The sequence below is a fragment of the Heptranchias perlo genome, chromosome 9 (genome assembly GCF_035084215.1).
Source record: "Heptranchias perlo isolate sHepPer1 chromosome 9, sHepPer1.hap1, whole genome shotgun sequence".
NCBI lineage: Eukaryota > Metazoa > Chordata > Chondrichthyes > Hexanchiformes > Hexanchidae > Heptranchias > Heptranchias perlo.
In genome coordinates this window covers 1,276,794-1,303,754 of record NC_090333.1, presented here as the reverse complement: position 1 = coordinate 1,303,754, position 26,961 = coordinate 1,276,794, and the positions used below count along the sequence as shown (strand labels likewise).

The 26,961-nt window shown below is 49.4% G+C and overlaps 1 protein-coding gene across 1 annotated transcript in view; it reads right to left on the bottom strand.

The window, feature by feature from the left end:
- Positions 1 to 321: 321 nt before the first annotated feature.
- acadm (acyl-CoA dehydrogenase medium chain) overlaps positions 322 to 26,961 on the bottom strand; it is a 73,773-nt gene continuing 47,133 nt past the window's right edge. The window contains exons 9-12 of the mRNA XM_067989795.1: positions 13,625 to 13,765; positions 5,854 to 5,949; positions 4,577 to 4,825; positions 322 to 734 (exon numbers count right to left, since the gene is read on the bottom strand). Coding sequence (XP_067845896.1) covers positions 663 to 734; positions 4,577 to 4,825; positions 5,854 to 5,949; positions 13,625 to 13,765 — 558 coding nt within the window. The 3' untranslated portion in view covers positions 322 to 662. The remainder of the gene's footprint in view (positions 735 to 4,576; positions 4,826 to 5,853; positions 5,950 to 13,624; positions 13,766 to 26,961) is intronic.

The following is a 26,961-nucleotide window of genomic DNA, read 5'->3' as shown; positions in this document are numbered from 1 at the left end:
ACACAGATTTAAAATAATTGGCAAAAGAACCAGAGAGAGGAGATGAGGAGAATTCTTTTTTTTATTAAAACACGAGTTGTTATGATCTGGAATGTACTGCCTGCAAGGGAAGCAGATTCAATAATAACTTTCGAAAGCGAATTGGATAAATATTTGAAAAGGAAAAATTTGCAGGGCTATGGGGAAAGAGCAGGGGGAGTGGGACTAATTGGATAGCTCTTTCAAAGAGCCGGCACACAGGCATGATGGGCCGAATGGCCTCCTTCTCCGCTGAATGATTCTACGATTCTAAGAGAGAAACCACACATTTTGTTGAAGTGATTATTTTTTTAAAGTAAATATTTATTCATCTTGTATTTTCGAACAGTACATTGGTTGTCTACCCACTAACATCACTCAGTTCCAAAAAACTCCCGCGTGCCCTATCTCTGTATACTGTCGAAACTGAGGCACTTGCAGGTAACGTTTGTCGATACAAAAAAACAAGCTTTGTTCTTGAGGAAAGTACCATTTCCCTGTTGTGCGGAAAGAAAAATGGGGGGCGGGGGATCTGGTGAGGGGGGCGGGGGGGAAGGGAAATTGGAATTGCATTGTTAAGCATTTAATGATATGTAAAATCAGATTAAGACCCGACTAACGTCCTGTGAACACACACGGATCCCTTACTTCTTGTATTTCTCAATGTGTTCCCGTGCAATGATCAGTCTCTGGATTTGAGCAGTGCCTTCATAGATCTGGAAAAGAAGCGACATTTTAAAAAAAAATGACCAGAAATTGCAGCAGGAAGGTTTACTTTGCACAAAACCACAATAACAGTCATGACCAACACAACTTGCTGCATAAGTAATTAATCATAACCTGTATAACTTACTGTATAACTAGCAATAAACCATCATAATCAACATAAACAACAACAACTTGCATTTATTATAGCCCCTTTAACGTAGTAAAACGTCCCAAGAAGCTTTACAGGAGCGATTATCAGACAAAATTTGACACCGAGCCACATAAGGAGATATTAGGACAGGTGACCAAAAGCTTGGTCAAAGAGGTAGGTTTTAAGGAGCGTTTTAAAGGAGGTGAGAGAGGTAGAGAGGCGGAGAGGTTTAGGGAGGGAATTCCAGAGCTTAGGGCCCAGGCAGCTGAAGGCACGGCCGCCAATGGTGGAGCGAAGGAAATCAGGGATGGACAAGAGGTCAGAATTGGAGGAGTGCAGAGATCTCGGAGGGTTGTAGGAGGTTACAGAGATAGGGAGGGGGCGAGGCCATGGAGGGATTTGAAAACAAGGACGAGAATTTAAAAAATCGAGGCGTTCCTGGACCGGGAGCCAATGTAGGTCAGCGAGCCCAGGGGGTAATGGGAGAACGGGACTTGATGCGAGTTAGGATACGGGGCAGCAGAGTTTTGAAAGAACTTACGTTTATATATAAAAAAAAATAAAACAGAAACCAGCAGGGTTAAACCAGCAGATGTATTTCAGGCTCCATCATTACATGCGGTCTGGATTCGTGATTAATAACAGCTCTGGCGTAACAATGTGACGTTCATGCTCACTGAATCGTCGCACACTTATTTAAATCTAAGTCGCTGAGACATTAGTGAGAGAGACGTGCACATCAGCGTTAAGTCAGTAAAGCATTCAATCCGGAAAAACCTGACAGAGGGCAGGCGAATGTCAAAGAGGATTGTTGGTGTGAAACGGTGCTCGAGAAAATCCCTCGCTCGCGATCGCAGCTCAAGCTGCGTCATTCTAGAAACCGGGTACAAAGATAAGAAAAGAACCTGCATTTTTAAAGCGCCTTTCACCGCCTCAGGACGTCCCAAAAACGCTTTACAGCCAATGAAGTATTTATTTTGAAGTGTAGTCACTGTTGTAACTTAGGAAACGCGGCGGCCAATTTGCGCACAGCAAGATCCCACAAACAGCAATGAGATAAATGACCCGATAATTAGTGATGTCGGTGGAGGGATAAATATTGGTCCAGGACAGCGTGGAGAACTCCCCTGATCTTCTTTGGAATAGTGGCCACGGGACCTTTTACGTCCACCTGAGGGGGCAGACGGGGCCTCGGTTTGATGTCACATCCGAAAGACCAGGGCACCTCTGACAGTGCAGCACTCCCTCAGTACAGGCACTGGGAGCGTCAGCCCTGGATTTTGTGCTCAAGTCTCTGGAGTGGGGCTTGAACCCATGACCTTCTGACTCAGAGGCGAGAGTGTGACCCACTGAGTCACAGCTGACACTTTAAAGTTCTGGTACAAGAGTGAGAGCACGAGTACAAAACCACTCACAGGTAAAACCAATTATGTTCCCTTCACTTCTCTCACAAGCATTGGCTCCTGCTGCCTCTCCTGAGCGGCTTCCTTCATGCAAGAGCCTAGTTTGTGGGGGTGGTGATGGTGGAGGAGTCACAGCGGAGACGAGCCTTTCCCCTCTCAATAGTACCAGGCAACTGCTTTCCGGCAGAGGCCCGCAATCGGGAGCAGGAATGCAGGCTTATTTTCACCGTCCCAGCTCAGGATGTCGTGTCCCTAATGCCGCCCCAGCTCAGAGCGGCAGAAATTGGCAATTAAAGCTGGAAGCACTTGGTCTGTGCGGCCCAACTACAGGGCAGGTCTCCTCAATATATCGGTACATTAGGGTGTCAGCCATGGCTCGGTGGGTGGCTCTCTCGCCTCTGAGTGACGAAGGTCGTGGTTTCAAGTCCCACTATAGAGACTTGAGCACAAAATCCAGGCTGCCACTCCAGCACAGTACCGAGGGAGCGCTGCGCTGTCGGAGGGACGGTAGCGAGGGAGCGCTGCGCTGTCGGAAGGACGGTAGCGAGGGAGCGCTGCGCTGTCGGAAGGACGGTAGCGAGGGAGCGCTGCGCTGTCGGAGGGACGGTAGCGAGGGAGCGCTGCGCTGTCGGAGGGACGGTAGCGAGGGAGCGCTGCGCTGTCGGAGGGACGGTAGCGAGGGAGCGCTGCGCTGTCGGAGGGACGGTAGCGAGGGAGCGCTGCGCTGTCGGAGGGACGGTAGCGAGGGAGCGCTGCGCTGTCGGAGGGACGGTAGCGAGGGAGCGCTGTGCTGTCGGAGGTGCTGTCTTCTGGATGAGACGTTAAACCGAGGCCCTGTCTGCCCTCCCAGGTGGATGTAAAAGATCCCATGGCCACTATTTTGAAGAGGAGCAGGGGAGTTCTCCACAGTGTCCTGCGTCAATATTTATCCCTCAACCAACATTATTATAAAAGACAATCTGGTCATTATCTCGTTCCTGTTTGTGGGATCTTGCTGTGCACAAATTGGCTGCTGTTTTTCCTATATTACAAAATTGACTACACTTCAAAAGTACTTAATTGATTGTAAAGCACTTTGGATACAAAACTGGCTTAGTGGCAGAAGGCAGAGGGTGATGGTCGAAGGTTGTTTTTGTGACTGGAAGCCTGTGGCCAGTGGGGTACCACAGGGATCTGTGCTGGGTCCCTTGCTGTTTGTGGTCTACATTAATGACTTGGATATGAATGTAAAAGGTATGATCAGTAAGTTCGCTGATGATACAAAAATTGGTAGGGTGGTAAATAGCGAGGAGGATAGCCTCAGTCTGCAGGACGATATAGATGGGTTGGTCAGATGGGCGGAACAGTGGCAAATGGAATTTAACCCGGAAAAGTGCGAGGTGATGCACTTTGGAGGGACTAACAAGGCAAGGGAATACACAATGAATGGGAGGACCCTAGGCAAGACAGAGGGTCAGAGGGATCTTGGTGTGCAAGTTCACAGGTCCCCGAAGGCGGCGGAACAGGTAGATAAGGTGGTAAAGAAGGCATATGGGATACTTGCCTTTATTAGCCGAGGCATAGAATATAAGAGCAAGGAGGTTATGATGGAGCTGTATAAAACACTGGTTAGGCCACAGCTGGAGTACTGTGTGCAGTTCTGGTCGCCACACTACAGGAAGGATGTGATCGCTTTGGAGAGGGTGCAGAGGAGATTCACCAGGATGTTACCAGGGCTGGAGCGCTTCAGCTATGAAGAGAGACTGGGAAGATTGGGTTTGTTTTCCTTGGAGCAGAGGAGGCTGAGGGGGGACATGATTGAGGTGTACAAAATTATGAGAGGCACAGATAGGATGGATACTAAGGAGCTTTTTCCCTTCGTTGAGGGTTCTATAACAAGGGGGCATAGATTCAAGGTAAAAGGTGGGAGGTTTAGAGGGGATTTGAGAAAGAACTTTTTCACCCAGAGGGTGGTTGGAGTCTGGAACTCACTGCCTGAAAGGGTTGTGGAGGCAGGAACCCTCACAACATTCAAGAAGCATTTGGATGAGCACTTGAAATGCCATAGCATACAAGGCTACGGACCAAATGCTGGAATATGGGATTAGAGTAGACAGGGCTGATGGCCGGCGCGGACACGATGGGCCGAAGGGCCTCTATCCGTGCTGTATAACTCTATGACTCTATGACACTTTGGGACGTCCTGAGGTCGTGAAAGGCACTATAAAAATACAAGTCCTTTCTTTCTTCTTTAACGTAGAGTTGAAATATCTGAATTATTTCAGTCAATGTAGAGCGTGTAACCTGTACTACTTGCCTGGTAGATCTTGGCATCTCTCATCAGTTTCTCCACAGGATAATCACTGTTGAACCCATTGCCCCCAAAGATCTGGACAGCGTCACTTGCGACCTGATTGGTGATGTCCCCTGCAAAAGCCTTCGCTATGGAGGCGTAGTAGGTGTTACTGCGTCCTGCGTCCACTTCCCAGGCTGCTCTCTGGTAAGCAAGACGAGCCAGTTCCACCTTCATGGCCATCTCCGCCAGCAGGAACGAAATCGCTTGATGCTACACACGCAGACAGACACAGACACAGAAAAACAGGAGACAGCTGAAGCTCATGTGGTTTCCTCCCCAGAATCATAGAATGATACAGCACAGGAGGAGGCCATTCGGCCCATCGTGCCTGTGCCGGCTCTTTGAAAGAGCTATCCAATTAGTCCCACTCCCCCTGCTCTTTCCCCATAGCCCTGCAAATTTTTCCTATTCAAATATTTATCCAATTCCCTTTTGAAAGTTATTACTGAACCTGCTTCCAACACCCTTTCAAGCAAAGCATTCCAGATCAGAACGACTCACTGCTTAAAAAACATTCTCATCTCCCCTCTGGTTCTTTGGCCAATTATCTTAAAACTGTGTCCTCTGGTTACCGACCCTCCTGCCACCGGAAATCGTTTCTCGTTATTTACGCTATTAAAACCCTTCATGATTTTGAGCACCTCTATTAAATCTCCCCTTAACCTTCTCTGCTCTAAGGAGAACAATCCCAGCTTCTCCAGTCTCTCCATGAAGTCCCTCATCCCTGGTCCCATTCTGGTTCGCCTCACCAATTTAGCATTTGCAGGAGTTTTGAAAAAATATCTGTTCTCGGGATGTGGGCGAATTTGGCAAGGCCACGTTTGTTGCTCATTTGGAGTCACTTATAGGCCCTGGCCGGGTGAGGATGGCAGGTTGCCTTCCCCGAAGGACATCAGTCAACCAGTTGGGTTTTTATGAGAATGCGACAGCTCTCACTATCATTTTTTCCCTGGTGCCAGCCCCCAAGTGACCATTGAATTCAATTTAGCAACTTGCCACCATGGGATTTGAACCCCATGACCTCTGGGATGCTCGTCCAGTACCAGAAGCACTTGCTTCCGTGCCCTAACCAAAATGGTCAGAAGAATAAATCTATTGTGGCCAGTTGAATTGTTGTTTTTTTTTAAAATTCATTCCGTAGGGCTGGCGGAGGTTATAGAGGTGAGAGGCTGTCGAGGGATTTGAAAACAAGGATGAGAATTTTAAATTCAAGGCGCTCCTGCAATTCTCGGCCTTACCTCTGCGAGTAATTTTCCAAAGGTTTTCCTTTCCAAAGCATACTTGGTGGCTTCATCCACCGCTCTCTGTCCTAAACCAACAGCTCCTGCTGCAACCTGCAATTACATTCGTATTACTGTGAAGGAAGAGTTCAGTATCACGCTCAAAACACCAGGCGTTGTGGAAACGATGAACGCCCCACTATTTATTGCTCTTTGTGAGCCGTCACTTTTCTTAAAAAGCCCTGTCTCAGCGGGTAGCACTCTTTCTCTCGCCTCTGACTCAGAAGGTTGTGGGTTCCATTCCCAGAGACATGAGCACAAAATCCAGGCTGACGCTCCCAGTACAGTATTGAGGGAGTGCTGCAATGCCAGAGGTGCTGTCTTTTGAATGAGACGTTAAACCGAGGACCCATCTGCCCCCTCAGACGTAGAAGATCCCACGGCCACTATTTCGAAGAAGAACAGGGGAGTTCTCCCCGATGCCCTGGCCAATATTTATCCCTCAACCAACATCACTAAAACAGATTCTCTGGTCGTTACCACATTGCTGTTTGTGGGACCTTGCTGTGCGCAGATTGGCTGCCGCGTTTCCTACATTACAACAGTGACAACACTTCAGAAGTATTTCATTGGCCGTAAAGCGCTTTGGAACATCCGGAGGTCGTGAAATGCAAATCTTTTTTTCTTTAATGGCTAGAACATAAAAAATTTCACCTGCCAGATTTGTAATCACCTGGGGGCAGAGTTTCCGCTTTGGGCACAGTTGGTAATTGAGCGCAAATTTTGCCTGAAAATTGCGCTGCTTAGGTTACAGTTTGAGTCTCCGCTAAAATTCATTTGAGTAATCACAAACATAAAATCTTCCATGAATCAGCACAATTGGGCAGCGTAATAAAATGGAATAGTTTCTTTTTCTTTGCAATAAAAAGTATTCCTTGATGTATTTAAGAGTGGTAACCTGGTGCAGTTTTATTAATACAGCTGGAAATGAGTTTATCAGAAACAATAAGCATTTTTAATAAGGGTGTCCCGTCCTCCACCTGTGAGTAACCTGGTTTAAAATATTTTTTAATATGTAAAAACGTTTAAACCGTGCCTACTCGTGTCCAAGAAAACCAGCGCAATTTTAAAACCCTCTTTGAATGGTCGCAGGCGGGCGCAATCGGCGGAAACTCACCATCCTCGTTATTTCGATTGGGAGGCCGGGGCCAGCAGATGATTTTTGAACCATCGCAAAAGATCGTGGATACTTGATTTACACTTGACATAAATTACTCTTGATTTTTTTGCGATTTTCCACGATCTTTTACTCTGGTTCGGGCGGATTGCGCTGATAAAACGGGCACATTCTAGCAGAAATTCTACCCCCTCATCGATCTTGCGAGCACAGGTCGGAGTTTAGATTACTGATCTGAGCTGTGTTAGTTGACTTCAGCTGAGCCCCTGTTACTGGCCTCAAAAACCCTGGGTTAGAGAAGAGCAAAACCAAAAACGGGCAAACGTACCAGCACTGAGAGAAAGGGGGGCCAGGGCAGGCGGGCACAGGGGGGGGGGCCAGGGCAGGCGGGCACGGGGGGGGGGCCAGGGCAGGCGGGCACGGGGGGGGGCCAGGGCAGGCGGGCACGGGGGGGGGGGGCCAGGGCAGGCGGGCACAGGGGGGGGGGCCAGGGCAGGCGGGCACAGGGGGGGGGCCAGGGCAGGCGGGCACAGGGGGGGGGGGCCAGGGCAGGCGGGCACAGGGGGGGGGGGCCAGGGCAGGCGGGCACAGGGGGGGGGCCAGGGCAGGCGGGCACAGGGGGGGGGCCAGGGCAGGCGGGCACAGGGGGGGGCCAGGGCAGGCGGGCACAGGGGGGGGCCAGGGCAGGCGGGCACAGGGGGGGCAGGGCAGGCGGGCACAGGGGGGGGCCAGGGCAGGCGGGCACAGGGGGGGGGCCAGGGCAGGCGGGCACAGGGGGGGGCCAGGGCAGGCGGGCACAGGGGGGGCCAGGGCAGGCGGGCACAGGGGGGCCAGGGCAGGCGGGCACAGGGGGGCCAGGGCAGGCGGGCACAGGGGGGCCAGGGCAGGCGGGCACAGGGGGGCCAGGGCAGGCGGGCACAGGGGGGGGCAGGGCAGGCGGGCGCAGGCGGGCACAGGGCAGGCGGGCACAGGGGGGCCAGGGCAGGCGGGCACAGGGGGGCCAGGGCAGGCGGGCACAGGGGGGCCAGGGCAGGCGGGCACAGGGGGGCCAGGGCAGGCGGGCACAGGGGGGCCAGGGCAGGCGGGCACAGGGGGGCCAGGGCAGGCGGGCACAGGGGGGCCAGGGCAGGCGGGCACAGGGGGGCCAGGGCAGGCGGGCACAGGGGGGCCAGGGCAGGCGGGCACAGGGGGGCCAGGGCAGGCGGGCACAGGGGGGCCAGGGCAGGCGGGCACAGGGGGGCCAGGGCAGGCGGGCACAGGGGGGCCAGGGCAGGCGGGCACAGGGGGGCCAGGGCAGGCGGGCACAGGGGGGCCAGGGCAGGCGGGCACAGGGGGGCCAGGGCAGGCGGGCACAGGGGGGCCAGGGCAGGCGGGCACAGGGGGGCCAGGGCAGGCGGGCACAGGGGGGCCAGGGCAGGCGGGCACAGGGGGGCCAGGGCAGGCGGGCACAGGGGGGCCAGGGCAGGCGGGCACAGGGGGGCCAGGGCAGGCGGGCACAGGGGGGCCAGGGCAGGCGGGCACAGGGGGGCCAGGGCAGGCGGGCACAGGGGGGCCAGGGCAGGCGGGCACAGGGGGGCCAGGGCAGGCGGGCACAGGGGGGCCAGGGCAGGCGGGCACAGGGGGGCCAGGGCAGGCGGGCACAGGGGGGCCAGGGCAGGCGGGCACAGGGGGGCCAGGGCAGGCGGGCACAGGGGGGCCAGGGCAGGCGGGCACAGGGGGGCCAGGGCAGGCGGGCACAGGGGGGCCAGGGCAGGCGGGCACAGGGGGGCCAGGGCAGGCGGGCACAGGGGGCCAGGGCAGGCGGGCACAGGGGGGCCAGGGCAGGCGGGCACAGGGGGGCCAGGGCAGGCGGGCACAGGGGGGCCAGGGCAGGCGGGCACAGGGGGGCCAGGGCAGGCGGGCACAGGGGGGCCAGGGCAGGCGGGCACAGGGGGGCCAGGGCAGGCGGGCACAGGGGGGCCAGGGCAGGCGGGCACAGGGGGGCCAGGGCAGGCGGGCACAGGGGGGCCAGGGCAGGCGGGCACAGGGGGGCCAGGGCAGGCGGGCACAGGGGGGCCAGGGCAGGCGGGCACAGGGGGGCCAGGGCAGGCGGGCACAGGGCAGAACATAAGAAATAAAAGCAGGAGTAGGCCTTCTGGCCCCTCGAGCCTGCTCCGCTGTTCAACAAGATCATGGCTGATCTTCTACCTCAACGCCATTTTCCTGCACCATCCCCATATCCCTTGATGCCTTTAATATCTAGAAATCTATTGATCTCAATATACTCAATGACTGAGCCTCTGCAGCCCTCTGGGGTAGAGAATTCCAAAAATTCACCACCCTCTGAGTGAAGAAATTTCTCCTCATCTCAGTCCTAAATGGCCAACTCCTTATTCTGAGACTGTGACCCCTGGTTCTAGACTCCCCAGCCAGGGGAAACATCCTCCTTGCATCTACCCTGTCGAGCCCTGAAAGAATTTTGTATGTTTCAATGAGATCACCTCTCATTTTTCTAAACTCTAGAGAATACAGGCCTACTGAATCTCTCCTCATACGACAATCCCGCCATCCCAGGAATCAGTCTGGTGAACCTTCGTTGCACTCCCTCTATGGCAAATATATCCTTTCTTAGGTAAGGAGACCAAAATTGTACACAATATTCCAGTTACGGTCTCACCAAGGCCCTATATAATTGCAGTAAGACATCTTTACTCCTGTACTCAAATCCTCTTGTAATAAAGGCCAACATACCATTTGCCTTCCTAATTGCTTGCTGCACCTGCATGTTAGCTTTCAGTGACTCATGTACAAGGACACCCAGGTCCCTTTGAACATCAACATTTCCCAATCCCTCACCATTTAAAAAATACTCTGCAATTCTATTTTTCCTACCAAACTGGATAACTTCACATTTTTCCACATTATATTCCATCTGCCATATTCTTGCCCACTCACTTAGCCTGTCTATATCCCCTTGAAGCCTCTTTGCATCCTCCTCACAACTCACATTCCCACCTAGTTTTGTGTCATCAGCAAACTTGGAAACATTACATTTGGTCCCCTCATCCGAATCATTGATAGAGATTGTGAATAGCTGGGGCCCAAGCACCGATCCCTGTGGTACCCCACTAGTCACAGTCTGCCAACCTGAAAAAGATCCGTTTATTCCTACTCTCTGCTTTCTGTCTGTTAACCAATTCTCAATCCATGCCAGTATATTACCCCCAATTCCATGTGCTCTAACTTTGTTCACCAACCTCCTGAGTGGGACCTTAACGAAAGCCTTCTGAAAATCCAAATACACCACATCCACTGGTTCCCCCTTATCTATTCTACTAGTTACATTCTCAAAGAACTCCAATAGGTTTGTCAAACATGATTTCCCTTTCGTAAATCCATGCTGACTCTGCCAAATCCTATTATTATTTTCTAAGTGTCCTGTTATCATATCCTTTATAACAGATTCTAGCATTTTCCCTACTATTGATGTCAGACTAACAGGTCTGTAGTTCCCTGTTTTCTCTCTCCCTCCTTTCTTAAATAGTGGGGTTACATTTGCCACCCTCCAATCTGCAGGAACCATTCCAGAATCTATAGAATTTTGGAAGATGACAACCAATGCATCCACTATCTCAAAAGCCACCTCTTTCAAAACCCTGGGATGGAGATCATCAGGTCCTTGGGATTTATCGATTTTCAGTCCCATTCATTTCTCTAATACTATTTTTTTACTAATACTAAATTTCTTTCAGTTCCTCATTCTCGCCAGACCCTTGGTTCTCTAGTATTTCTGGGAGGTTTTTTGTGTCTTCTTCCATGAAGACAGACACAAAGGGCTCGATATCAGCAGGGCGGCGGGTTCTCAGCGGGGGGGGGGGGGGTTGACTGGGTACGTGGGTAATGAGCCCGGTGAAATCAGTCTGCTCCGCACAGAATCGCAGGCTAATTGGAGCCACTTACCTTTGCTTCCTGCTGGTAAGCTGCGCGGCGGGCGGACTGCGCATGCGCAGTAAGGTCTGTCAGCTGGAGGAGCCCTATTTAAAGGGGCAGTCCTCCACTGACTGATGCTGCAGGAAATAGGAATAATTACAGCATGGAGCAGCTCAGGAGGAAGGCTGCTCCCAGGTTTAATGATGCCTCACTCCAGGTATCATTGGATGGGGTGAGGAGGAGGGGGAGGACAGAGATCTTCCCCCCGGCGGGCAGGAGGAAGCAGCCTGTCTCTGCCACCAAGAAGGCCTGGCTCGAGGTGTCAGAGGGGGTCACCAGCACCACCAACATATCGCCCACCTGCATACAGTGCAGGAGGCGCTGCAATGACCTAAGTAGGTCAGCCAAAGTGAGTACACTTACTCATTCCCCTACACTCCGTCTGCCACATCACTGCCCCCACCCCACATCTCCTTCTGCACTGCCAACACTACTCTGTCACATCACCCCTCACACCCACTCAAACCTCATCCTCATCTTACCTGCACTTACTCACCTCGCCAGTACTCATCCCGCCACTACCACTCAACCCAATCCTCATACAATCTCATGGCTCTATCTCATACTCACCCTCTCGTGCATCTCTTTCACGGCCAGCCTCACTCAACCTGCCACTACCTGTGCTGCAGCCACAGGGCATGCATCACATATGTGCAGTAGGAAGCGTAAGGCAAACGTGTCGTGAGCATGAAGGGGATGCACAAGGATGTTTGAGGGTTTGTCATGGTGTTTACCTATATTTAATTTCTGATCAGCTCACATAACATATTATATTGTCACCACTACTGCCAATCTTTGCGAATCTTGTCTGGTTTGTGCAGTAATGTCCTTTCCTGATGATCACTAAGGAGACCCACAACTGATGCCACCCATTGTGTCACTGCAGAGTCGGTGTAGGTGTATTTACAGGGCTCTTTTGTGCAGACGACTGAGAGACGTTGGCGATGTCCCCGGTGGCACCCTGGAAGGATGCGGAGGAGAAGTTGTTGAGGGCAGTGGTGACTTTGACAGCGACAGGTAAGAAGATGGTGCTCGGGCCAGCTGGGAGCAGCTCGGCATGAAGGAGGCAGCAGATGTCCACGACTACATGTCGAGTGACTTTGAGCCTCCGTGTGCACTGCTGCTCAGAGAGGTCCAGGAAGCTGAGCCTTGGTCTGTAGACCCTGTGGCGAGGGTAGTGCCTTCTGCGACGCATCTCTCTCTGTGGTTGCCCTCCCTCCTGCTGTGCAGGTGGATGTGTCACAGCACTGTGTTGTGGAGCTCCACGTGTCAGAGGTAGATGGCGTGGCCAGCGAGGCTGGTGATGCTGTTCGTCCTCCGAGGAGGTCATGACTGCAGCTACGGCGGCCCCCATCCGCAAGATGTACATTTGAGGGGGTCCGCAAGGTAGGTACATGTGTCTGGACACCGGGGTAAGTGTGCAAGTTGGTGAATTTTATTGTTAGGAGGAGGGTGGTGGAGGCCAAACTTTGTCCAAAGTGACAGAGTGGCCTCCTGCAATGAGTGAGGGTCTCCCCGCCCCCCCAACCTGTCAAATGGACCTTTGCAGCTGCCACAGGCTGAAGGTTGCAACACATCCATTTGAACTGGGAGTGTTTCCCCCAGTACGGGAAACAGTCTCAGTTCATTTCAAAATCCCAGCCCTCCTAAAATATCAGGTCAATCAGGTCTGTGAACAACCTGAAGTACCTGTTTAATTTCTTTAAGTGGCACCCGGCCGGCTTTAATTGCTGGCGGGAGTCCCACATGCTGCGCGCGCACGTCAGCGCGTCACTGGAGAACACGGAAGTGGGCGGGTTGGAGCCAGGCTCCAGACCCGCTCCGGGAATCCCCGATTTTCGCAACCCCACCCCCTGCCACGAACGCACCTGATCGCGGGTGCGAAAATCGAGCCCAAAGTATTTGTTTAATTTCTCTGCCATTTCCTTATTTCCCATTATAAATTCTCCTGTCTGTGTCTGTAAGGGACCCACATTTGCTTTCGCCAATCTTTTCCTTTTCACATACCTCTAGAAGCTTTTACAGTCTGTTTTTATGTTTCTCGCTAGTTTATTCTCATTCTATTTTCCCTTTCTTTATCAATTTCTTGGTCCTCCTTTGCTGAATTCTAAAATGCTCCCAATCCTCAGGCTTACTGCTTTTTCTGGCAGCTTTATATGCCTCTTCCTTTGATTTAATACTATCTTTAATTTCTCTTGTTAGCCATGGTTGGACCACTTTTCCTGTTGGGTTTTTATGCCTTAAAGGAATATATATTTGTTGCAAATTGTGTATTAATTCTTTAAATGCTAGCCATTGCCTGTCTACCGTCATACCTTTTAATGTAGTTCCCCAATCAACCACAGCCAACTCGCGCCTCATACCTTGGTAGTTTCCTTCGTTTAGGGCAAAGCGGACAAGAGTAGATGGCAAAAATCATCTTTAATATTCTGCCATTTTTAAAATGGACAGACAGCTTAGGGCTCTCAATATTGCACACATGAATCAGGCCGATATTATCACTGCATGTCTGAAGATTCCAGTTTGCATCAATGATTTCGCGACTCAACGGGCAATGTTTCGGTTTAGCAGTGCCGAGCGCTAAACAATTCCTAGAACGCCCCCTCTCCCCAAAAAGTTAAATCAACAATAAAATTCACTCACCGGTGGTCTGGTTTTATCGAATGCTCCCATGGCAATTTTAAAGCCAGCCCCCTCTCCAATGAGGACGTTCTCCTTGGGCACTCGCACATCTTCAAACACAATACCTCTGGTGTCTGAACAGCGCTGACCCATGTTCATCTCCTAGCACAGCAATATGTATATAATTATTAAAAAATCATGCATGGGCCATGCACTTCCTGTCAACAAACGTCACTTCCTGTTGTCACAATTTTTGGCCACAATTTCTGGTCAACATTTAACACTGTAAATCTCTATGTAAACATTTCCCATTCAGTTTTGCTCTCTCGACTGTCACAATGCAGCTGCAGACTCTGACCATAAGCTGGCGCTGAGGCAAATTTCTGAAGCGTCTCTCCCAACTCCGCTGCCACCTTGAACAGAAGTTTCTTTTGATTTACAGCAAGCGAGTGTCATCAAGGCTATGGTTGATTTTACCAGCATTTTTTAAAAATTCATTCATGGGATGTGCGTGTCGCTGGCGAGGCCAGCATTTATTGCTCACCCTAATTGCCCTCGAGAAGGTGGTGGTGAGCCGCCTTCTTGAACCGCTGCAGTCCACGTGGTGAAGGTTCTCCCACCGTGCTGTTAGGTAGGGAGTTCCAGGATTTTGACCCAGCGACAATGAAGGGACGGCGATATATTTCCAAGTCGGGATGGTATGTGAGTTGGAGGGGAACGTGCAGGTGGTGTTGTTCCCATGTGCCTGCTGCCCATGTCCTTCTAGGTGGTAGAGGTCGCAGGTTTGGGAGGTGCTGTCGAAGAAGCCTTGGCGAGTTGCTGCAGTGCATCCTGTAGATGATACACACTGCAGCCACGGTGCACCGGTGGTGAAGGGAGTGAATGTTTAGAGTGGTGGATGGGGTGCCAATCAGGCGGACTGCTTTGTACTGCATGGTGTTGAGTGTTGTTGGAGCTGCACTCATCCAGGCAAGTGGAGAGTATTCCATCACACTCCTGACTTGTGCCTTGTAGATGGGGAAAGGCTCAGGGGAGTCAGGAGGTGAGTCACTCACTGCTGAATACCCAGCCTCTGACCTGCATTACCCACATAAAGACAAGGTCAAAAGGAATTGGAAGAGAAAGGTCTGTTATCCTGATATTCCACATTTCTCTTCAAGGGCCCTTCAAGCTGACAGGTTGGGGAGAATGTCGATTACATTTGACACACGGAAGGTTAAACACACAGATTAACACCAAAGCTGAAAAAGGAAATTTGTTGATGCTTGTAACATTTATTATTCCTTCAGTTATAGCTGTAAAAAATGTCATTTCAGTCCTATTTTGTTACCTGGCCTTTATGCTATTGAAACTCAAAGTGTCACACAGACCCAATATGAAGGAGATGAAGATAGAGGGCCATGGTCACTGGGTTCAGCGGGTGTTGTGTTGATTTAGTGCGGTGGAACGCTTGTGGTTCTTTAACACAATCATTAATCATAAGGCACAAAAATAGTGAAGCATTTCACAGGGACACAGACTCCGGGATAATGGAGTGTGAATATAGGGACACAGACTCCGGGATAATGGAGTGTGAATATAGGGACACAGACTCCAGGATAATGGAGTGTGAATATAGGGACACAGACTGCGGGATAATGGAGTGTGAATATAGGGACACAGACTCCGGGATAATGGAGTGTGAATATAGGGACACAGACTGCGGGATAATGGAGTGTGAATATAGGGACACAGACTGCGGGATAATGGAGTGTGAATATAGGGACACAGACCCCAGGATAATGGAGTGTGAATATCGGGACACAGACTCCGGGATAATGGAGTGTGAATATAGGGACACAGACTCCAGGATAATGGAGTGTGAATATAGGGACACAGACTCCAGGATAATGGAGTGTGAATATAGGGACACAGACTTCAGGATAATGGAGTGTGAATATAGGGACACAGACTCCAGGATAATGGAGTGTGAATATAGGGACACAGACCCCGGGATAATGGAGTGTGAATATAGGGACACAGACTCCAGGATAATGGAGTGTGAATATAGGGACACAGACTCCAGGATAATGGAGTGTGAATATAGGGACACAGACCCCAGGATAATGGAGTGTGAATATAGGGACACAGACCCCGGGATAATGGAGTGTGAATATGGGGACACAGACTCCAGGATAATGGAGTGTGAATATAGGGACACAGACTCCAGGATAATGGAGTGTGAATATAGGGACACAGACTCCAGGATAATGGAGTGTGAATATAGGGACACAGACTCCAGGATAATGGAGTGTGAATATAGGGACACAGACTCCGGGATAATGGAGTGTGAATATAGGGACACAGACCCTGGGATAATGGAGTGTGAATATAGGGAAACAGACTCCGGGATAATGGAGTGTGAATATAGGGACACAGACCCTGGGATAATGGAGTGTGAATATAGGGACACAGACTCCGGGATAATGGAGTGTGAATATAGGGACACAGACCCCGGGATAATGGAGTGTGAATATAGGGACACAGACTCCAGGATAATGGAGTGTGAATATAGGGACACAGACTCCAGGATAATGGAGTGTGAATATAGGGACACAGACTCCAGGATAATGGAGTGTGAATATAGGGACACAGACTCCAGGATAATGGAGTGTGAATATAGGGACACAGACTCCAGGATAATGGAGTGTGAATATAGGGACACAGACTCCGGGATAATGGAGTGTGAATATAGGGACACAGACTCCAGGATAATGGAGTGTGAATATAGGGACACAGACTCCGGGATAATGGAGTGTGAATATAGGGACACAGACTCCAGGATAATGGAGTGTGAATATAGGGACACAGACCCTGGGATAATGGAGTGTGAATATAGGGACACAGACTGCGGGATAATGGAGTGTGAATATAGGGACACAGACTCCAGGATAATGGAGTGTGAATATAGGGACACAGACCCCGGGATAATGGAGTGTGAATATAGGGACACAGACTCCAGGATAATGGAGTGTGAATATAGGGACACAGACCCTGGGATAATGGAGTGTGAATATAGGGACACAGACTGCGGGATAATGGAGTGTGAATATAGGGACACAGACCCTGGGATAATGGAGTGTGAATATAGGGACACAGACTGCGGGATAATGGAGTGTGAATATAGGGACACAGACTCCGGGATAATGGAGTGTGAATATAGGGACACAGACCCTGGGATAATGGAGTGTGAATATAGGGACACAGACTCCAGGATAATGGAGTGTGAATATAGGGACACAGACTCCGGGATAATGGAGTGTGAATATAGGGACACAGACTCCGGGATAATGGAGTGTGAATATAGGGACACAGACTCCAGGATAATGGAGTGTGAATATAGGGACACAGACTCCAGGATAATGGAGTGTGAATATAGGGACACAGACTCCGGGATAATGGAGTGTGAATATAGGGACACAGACTCCGGGATAATGGAGTGTGAATATAGGGACACAGACTCCAGGATAATGGAGTGTGAATATAGGGACACAGACCCTGGGATAATGGAGTGTGAATATAGGGACACAGACTCCGGGATAATGGAGTGTGAATATAGGGACACAGACTCCAGGATAATGGAGTGTGAATATAGGGACACAGACTCCGGGATAATGGAGTGTGAATATAGGGACACAGACCCCGGGATAATGGAGTGTGAATATAGGGACACAGACTCCAGGATAATGGAGTGTGAATATAGGGACACAGACCCCGGGATAATGGAGTGTGAATATAGGGACACAGACCCCGGGATAATGGAGTGTGAATATAGGGACACAGACTCCAGGATAATGGAGTGTGAATATAGGGACACAGACTCCAGGATAATGGAGTGTGAATATAGGGACACAGACTCCGGGATAATGGAGTGTGAATATAGGGACACAGACTCCAGGATAATGGAGTGTGAATATAGGGACACAGACTCCAGGATAATGGAGTGTGAATATAGGGACACAGACCCTGGGATAATGGAGTGTGAATATCGGGACACAGACCCCGGGATAATGGAGTGTGAATATAGGGACACAGACCCTGGGATAATGGAGTGTGAATATAGGGACACAGACTCCGGGATAATGGAGTGTGAATATAGGGACACAGACTCCGGGATAATGGAGTGTGAATATAGGGACACAGACCCCGGGATAATGGAGTGTGAATATAGGGACACAGACTCCGGGATAATGGAGTGTTAATATCGGGACACAGACCCTGGGATAATGGAGTGTGAATGTAGGGACACAGACCCTGGGATAATGGAGTGTGAATATAGGGACACAGACTCCAGGATAATGGAGTGTGAATATAGGGACACAGACTCCGGGATAATGGAGTGTTAATATCGGGACACAGACCCTGGGATAATGGAGTGTGAATATAGGGACACAGACTCCAGGATAATGGAGTGTTAATATCGGGACACAGACCCTGGGATAATGGAGTGTGAATATAGGGACACAGACCCCAGGATAATGGAGTGTGAATATAGGGACACAGACCCTGGGATAATGGAGTGTGAATATAGGGACACAGACTCCAGGATAATGGAGTGTTAATATAGGGACACAGACCCTGGGATAATGGAGTGTGAATATAGGGACACAGACCCCAGGATAATGGAGTGTGAATATAGGGACACAGACCCCAGGATAATGGAGTGTGAATATAGGGACACAGACCCTGGGATAATGGAGTGTGAATATAGGGACACAGACCCCAGGATAATGGAGTGTTAATATAGGGACACAGACCCTGGGATAATGGAGTGTGAATATAGGGACACAGACCCCAGGATAATGGAGTGTGAATATAGGGACACAGACCCCAGGATAATGGAGTGTGAATATAGGGACACAGACTCCAGGATAATGGAGTGTGAATATAGGGACACAGACTCCAGGATAATGGAGTGTGAATATAGGGACACAGACTCCAGGATAATGGAGTGTGAATATAGGGACACAGACTCCGGGATAATGGAGTGTGAATATAGGGACACAGACTCCGGGATAATGGAGTGTGAATATAGGGACACAGACCCCGGGATAATGGAGTGTGAATATAGGGACACAGACTCCAGGATAATGGAGTGTGAATATAGGGACACAGACTCCAGGATAATGGAGTGTGAATATAGGGACACAGACCCCAGGATAATGGAGTGTGAATATAGGGACACAGACCCCGGGATAATGGAGTGTGAATATAGGGACACAGACTCCAGGATCATGGAGTGTGAATATAGGGACACAGACTCCAGGATCATGGAGTGTGAATATAGGGACACAGACTCCGGGATAATGGAGTGTGAATATAGGGACACAGACTCCAGGATAATGGAGTGTGAATATAGGGACACAGACTCCAGGATAATGGAGTGTGAACATAGGGACACAGACTCCAGGATAATGGAGTGTGAATATAGGGACACAGACTCCGGGATAATGGAGTGTGAATATAGGGACACAGACCCTGGGATAATGGAGTGTGAATATAGGGACACAGACTCCGGGATAATGGAGTGTGAACATAGGGACACAGACCCTGGGATAATGGAGTGTGAATATAGGGACACAGACTCCGGGATAATGGAGTGTGAATATAGGGACACAGACCCCGGGATAATGGAGTGTGAATATAGGGACACAGACTCCAGGATAATGGAGTGTGAATATAGGGACACAGACTCCGGGATAATGGAGTGTGAATATAGGGACACAGACTCCAGGATAATGGAGTGTGAATATAGGGACACAGACTCCAGGATAATGGAGTGTGAATATAGGGACACAGACTCCAGGATAATGGAGTGTGAATATAGGGACACAGACTCCAGGATAATGGAGTGTGAATATAGGGACACAGACTCCGGGATAATGGAGTGTGAATATAGGGACACAGACTCCAGGATAATGGAGTGTGAATATAGGGACACAGACTCCGGGATAATGGAGTGTGAATATAGGGACACAGACTCCAGGATAATGGAGTGTGAATATAGGGACACAGACCCTGGGATAATGGAGTGTGAATATAGGGACACAGACTGCGGGATAATGGAGTGTGAATATAGGGACACAGACTCCGGGATAATGGAGTGTGAATATAGGGACACAGACCCTGGGATAATGGAGTGTGAATATAGGGACACAGACTCCAGGATAATGGAGTGTGAATATAGGGACACAGACCCTGGGATAATGGAGTGTGAATATAGGGACACAGACTGCGGGATAATGGAGTGTGAATATAGGGACACAGACTCCAGGATAATGGAGTGTGAATATAGGGACACAGACCCCGGGATAATGGAGTGTGAATATAGGGACACAGACTCCAGGATAATGGAGTGTGAATATAGGGACACAGACCCTGGGATAATGGAGTGTGAATATAGGGACACAGACTGCGGGATAATGGAGTGTGAATATAGGGACACAGACCCTGGGATAATGGAGTGTGAATATAGGGACACAGACTGCGGGATAATGGAGTGTGAATATAGGGACACAGACTCCGGGATAATGGAGTGTGAATATAGGGACACAGACCCTGGGATAATGGAGTGTGAATATAGGGACACAGACTCCAGGATAATGGAGTGTGAATATAGGGACACAGACTCCGGGATAATGGAGTGTGAATATAGGGACACAGACTCCGGGATAATGGAGTGTGAATATAGGGACACAGACTCCAGGATAATGGAGTGTGAATATAGGGACACAGACTCCAGGATAATGGAGTGTGAATATAGGGACACAGACTCCGGGATAATGGAGTGTGAATATAGGGACACAGACCCTGGGATAATGGAGTGTGAATATAGGGACACAGACTCCGGGATAATGGAGTGTGAATATAGGGACACAGACCCTGGGATAATGGAGTGTGAATATAGGGACACAGACTCCGGGATAATGGAGTGTGAATATAGGGACACAGACCCCGGGATAATGGAGTGTGAATATAGGGACACAGACTCCAGGATAATGGAGTGTGAATATAGGGACACAGACTCCAGGATAATGGAGTGTGAATATAGGGACACAGACTCCGGGATAATGGAGTGTGAATATAGGGACACAGACCCTGGGATAATGGAGTGTGAATATAGGGACACAGACTCCGGGATAATGGAGTGTGAATATAGGGACACAGACCCTGGGATAATGGAGTGTGAATATAGGGACACAGACTCCGGGATAATGGAGTGTGAATATAGGGACACAGACCCCGGGATAATGGAGTGTGAATATAGGGACACAGACTCCAGGATAATGGAGTGTGAATACAGGGACACAGACTCCGGGATAATGGAGTGTGAATATAGGGACACAGACTCCAGGATAATGGAGTGTGAATATAGGGACACAGACTCCAGGATAATGGAGTGTGAATACAGGGACACAGACTCCAGGATAATGGAGTGTGAATATAGGGACACAGACTCCAGGATAATGGAGTGTGAATATAGGGACACAGACTCCGGGATAATGGAGTGTGAATATAGGGACACAGACTCCAGGATAATGGAGTGTGAATATAGGGACACAGACTCCGGGATAATGGAGTGTGAATATAGGGACACAGACTCCAGGATAATGGAGTGTGAATATAGGGACACAGACCCTGGGATAATGGAGTGTGAATATAGGGACACAGACTGCGGGATAATGGAGTGTGAATATAGGGACACAGACTCCGGGATAATGGAGTGTGAATATAGGGACACAGACCCTGGGATAATGGAGTGTGAATATAGGGACACAGACTCCAGGATAATGGAGTGTGAATATAGGGACACAGACCCTGGGATAATGGAGTGTGAATATAGGGACACAGACTGCGGGATAATGGAGTGTGAATATAGGGACACAGACTCCAGGATAATGGAGTGTGAATATAGGGACACAGACCCCGGGATAATGGAGTGTGAATATAGGGACACAGACTCCAGGATAATGGAGTGTGAATATAGGGACACAGACCCTGGGATAATGGAGTGTGAATATAGGGACACAGACTGCGGGATAATGGAGTGTGAATATAGGGACACAGACCCTGGGATAATGGAGTGTGAATATAGGGACACAGACTGCGGGATAATGGAGTGTGAATATAGGGACACAGACTCCGGGATAATGGAGTGTGAATATAGGGACACAGACCCTGGGATAATGGAGTGTGAATATAGGGACACAGACTCCAGGATAATGGAGTGTGAATATAGGGACACAGACTCCGGGATAATGGAGTGTGAATATAGGGACACAGACTCCGGGATAATGGAGTGTGAATATAGGGATACAGACTCCAGGATAATGGAGTGTGAATATAGGGACACAGACTCCAGGATAATGGAGTGTGAATATAGGGACACAGACTCCGGGATAATGGAGTGTGAATATAGGGACACAGACTCCGGGATAATGGAGTGTGAATATAGGGACACAGACTCCAGGATAATGGAGTGTGAATATAGGGACACAGACCCTGGGATAATGGAGTGTGAATATAGGGACACAGACTCCGGGATAATGGAGTGTGAATATAGGGACACAGACTCCAGGATAATGGAGTGTGAATATAGGGACACAGACTCCGGGATAATGGAGTGTGAATATAGGGACACAGACTCCAGGATAATGGAGTGTGAATATAGGGACACAGACCCTGGGATAATGGAGTGTGAATATAGGGACACAGACCCTGGGATAATGGAGTGTGAATATAGGGACACAGACTCCGGGATAATGGAGTGTGAATATAGGGACACAGACTCCAGGATAATGGAGTGTGAATATAGGGACACAGACTCCGGGATAATGGAGTGTGAATATAGGGACACAGACTCCGGGATAATGGAGTGTGAATATAGGGACACAGACTCCAGGATAATGGAGTGTGAATATAGGGACACAGACTCCAGGATAATGGAGTGTGAATGTAGGGACACAGACCCTGGGATAATGGAGTGTGAATATAGGGACACAGACTCCAGGATAATGGAGTGTGAATATAGGGACACAGACTCCGGGATAATGGAGTGTTAATATCGGGACACAGACCCTGGGATAATGGAGTGTGAATATAGGGACACAGACTCCAGGATAATGGAGTGTTAATATCGGGACACAGACCCTGGGATAATGGAGTGTGAATATAGGGACACAGACTCCAGGATAATGGAGTGTGAATATAGGGACACAGACCCCGGGATAATGGAGTGTGAATATAGGGACACAGACCCCGGGATAATGGAGTGTGAATATAGGGACACAGACCCTGGGATAATGGAGTGTGAATATAGGGACACAGACTCCAGGATAATGGAGTGTGAATATAGGGACACAGACCCCGGGATAATGGAGTGTGAATATAGGGACACAGACTCCAGGATAATGGAGTGTGAATATAGGGACACAGACTCCGGGATAATGGAGTGTGAATATAGGGACACAGACTCCGGGATAATGGAGTGTGAATATAGGGACACAGACTCCGGGATAATGGAGTGTGAATATAGGGACACAGACTCCAGGATAATGGAGTGTGAATATAGGGACACAGACCCTGGGATAATGGAGTGTGAATATAGGGACACAGACTCCAGGATAATGGAGTGTGAATATAGGGACACAGACTCCAGGATAATGGAGTGTGAATATAGGGACACAGACTCCAGGATAATGGAGTGTGAATATAGGGACACAGACTCCGGGATAATGGAGTGTGAATATAGGGACACAGACTCCGGGATAATGGAGTGTGAATATAGGGACACAGACCCCGGGATAATGGAGTGTGAATATAGGGACACAGACTCCGGGATAATGGAGTGTGAATATAGGGACACAGACCCTGGGATGATGGAGTGTGAATATAGGGACACAGACTCCAGGATAATGGAGTGTGAATATAGGGACACAGACTCCAGGATAATGGAGTGTGAATACAGGGACACAGACCCTGGGATAATGGAGTGTGAATATAGGGACACAGACCCCAGGATAATGGAGTGTGAATATAGGGACACAGACCCCAGGATAATGGAGTGTGAATATAGGGACACAGACCCCGGGATAATGGAGTGTGAATATAGGGACACAGACCCTGGGATAATGGAGTGTGAATATAGGGACACAGACTCCAGGATAATGGAGTGTTAATATAGGGACACAGACCCTGGGATAATGGAGTGTGAATATAGGGACACAGACCCCAGGATAATGGAGTGTGAATATAGGGACACAGACCCCAGGATAATGGAGTGTGAATATAGGGACACAGACCCTGGGATAATGGAGTGTGAATATAGGGACACAGACCCCAGGATAATGGAGTGTTAATATAGGGACACAGACCCTGGGATAATGGAGTGTGAATATAGGGACACAGACCCCAGGATAATGGAGTGTGAATATAGGGACACAGACCCCAGGATAATGGAGTGTGAATATAGGGACACAGACTCCGGGATAATGGAGTGTGAATATAGGGACACAGACTCCGGGATAATGGAGTGTGAATATAGGGACACAGACCCCGGGATAATGGAGTGTGAATATAGGGACACAGACTCCAGGATAATGGAGTGTGAATATAGGGACACAGACTCCAGGATAATGGAGTGTGAATATAGGGACACAGACCCCAGGATAATGGAGTGTGAATATAGGGACACAGACCCCGGGATAATGGAGTGTGAATATAGGGACACAGACTCCAGGATCATGGAGTGTGAATATAGGGACACAGACTCCAGGATCATGGAGTGTGAATATAGGGACACAGACTCCGGGATAATGGAGTGTGAATATAGGGACACAGACTCCAGGATAATGGAGTGTGAATATAGGGACACAGACTCCAGGATAATGGAGTGTGAATATAGGGACACAGACTCCAGGATAATGGAGTGTGAATATAGGGACACAGACTCCGGGATAATGGAGTGTGAATATAGGGACACAGACCCTGGGATAATGGAGTGTGAATATAGGGACACAGACTCCGGGATAATGGAGTGTGAATATAGGGACACAGACCCTGGGATAATGGAGTGTGAATATAGGGACACAGACTCCGGGATAATGGAGTGTGAATATAGGGACACAGACCCCGGGATAATGGAGTGTGAATATAGGGACACAGACTCCAGGATAATGGAGTGTGAATATAGGGACACAGACTCCGGGATAATGGAGTGTGAATATAGGGACACAGACTCCAGGATAATGGAGTGTGAATATAGGGACACAGACTCCAGGATAATGGAGTGTGAATATAGGGACACAGACTCCAGGATAATGGAGTGTGAATATAGGGACACAGACTCCAGGATAATGGAGTGTGAATATAGGGACACAGACTCCGGGATAATGGAGTGTGAATATAGGGACACAGACTCCAGGATAATGGAGTGTGAATATAGGGACACAGACTCCGGGATAATGGAGTGTGAATATAGGGACACAGACTCCAGGATAATGGAGTGTGAATATAGGGACACAGACCCTGGGATAATGGAGTGTGAATATAGGGACACAGACTGCGGGATAATGGAGTGTGAATATAGGGACACAGACCCTGGGATAATGGAGTGTGAATATAGGGACACAGACTGCGGGATAATGGAGTGTGAATATAGGGACACAGACTCCGGGATAATGGAGTGTGAATATAGGGACACAGACCCTGGGATAATGGAGTGTGAATATAGGGACACAGACTCCAGGATAATGGAGTGTGAATATAGGGACACAGACTCCGGGATAATGGAGTGTGAATATAGGGACACAGACTCCGGGATAATGGAGTGTGAATATAGGGACACAGACTCCAGGATAATGGAGTGTGAATATAGGGACACAGACTCCAGGATAATGGAGTGTGAATATAGGGACACAGACTCCGGGATAATGGAGTGTGAATATAGGGACACAGACCCTGGGATAATGGAGTGTGAATATAGGGACACAGACTCCGGGATAATGGAGTGTGAATATAGGGACACAGACCCTGGGATAATGGAGTGTGAATATAGGGACACAGACTCCGGGATAATGGAGTGTGAATATAGGGACACAGACCCCGGGATAATGGAGTGTGAATATAGGGACACAGACTCCAGGATAATGGAGTGTGAATATAGGGACACAGACTCCAGGATAATGGAGTGTGAATATAGGGACACAGACTCCGGGATAATGGAGTGTGAATATAGGGACACAGACCCTGGGATAATGGAGTGTGAATATAGGGACACAGACTCCGGGATAATGGAGTGTGAATATAGGGACACAGACCCTGGGATAATGGAGTGTGAATATAGGGACACAGACTCCGGGATAATGGAGTGTGAATATAGGGACACAGACCCCGGGATAATGGAGTGTGAATATAGGGACACAGACTCCAGGATAATGGAGTGTGAATATAGGGACACAGACTCCGGGATAATGGAGTGTGAATATAGGGACACAGACTCCAGGATAATGGAGTGTGAATATAGGGACACAGACTCCAGGATAATGGAGTGTGAATATAGGGACACAGACTCCAGGATAATGGAGTGTGAATATAGGGACACAGACTCCAGGATAATGGAGTGTGAATATAGGGACACAGACTCCGGGATAATGGAGTGTGAATATAGGGACACAGACTCCAGGATAATGGAGTGTGAATATAGGGACACAGACTCCGGGATAATGGAGTGTGAATATAGGGACACAGACTCCAGGATAATGGAGTGTGAATATAGGGACACAGACCCTGGGATAATGGAGTGTGAATATAGGGACACAGACTGCGGGATAATGGAGTGTGAATATAGGGACACAGACTCCGGGATAATGGAGTGTGAATATAGGGACACAGACCCTGGGATAATGGAGTGTGAATATAGGGACACAGACTCCAGGATAATGGAGTGTGAATATAGGGACACAGACCCTGGGATAATGGAGTGTGAATATAGGGACACAGACTGCGGGATAATGGAGTGTGAATATAGGGACACAGACTCCAGGATAATGGAGTGTGAATATAGGGACACAGACCCCGGGATAATGGAGTGTGAATATAGGGACACAGACTCCAGGATAATGGAGTGTGAATATAGGGACACAGACCCTGGGATAATGGAGTGTGAATATAGGGACACAGACTGCGGGATAATGGAGTGTGAATATAGGGACACAGACCCTGGGATAATGGAGTGTGAATATAGGGACACAGACTGCGGGATAATGGAGTGTGAATATAGGGACACAGACTCCGGGATAATGGAGTGTGAATATAGGGAC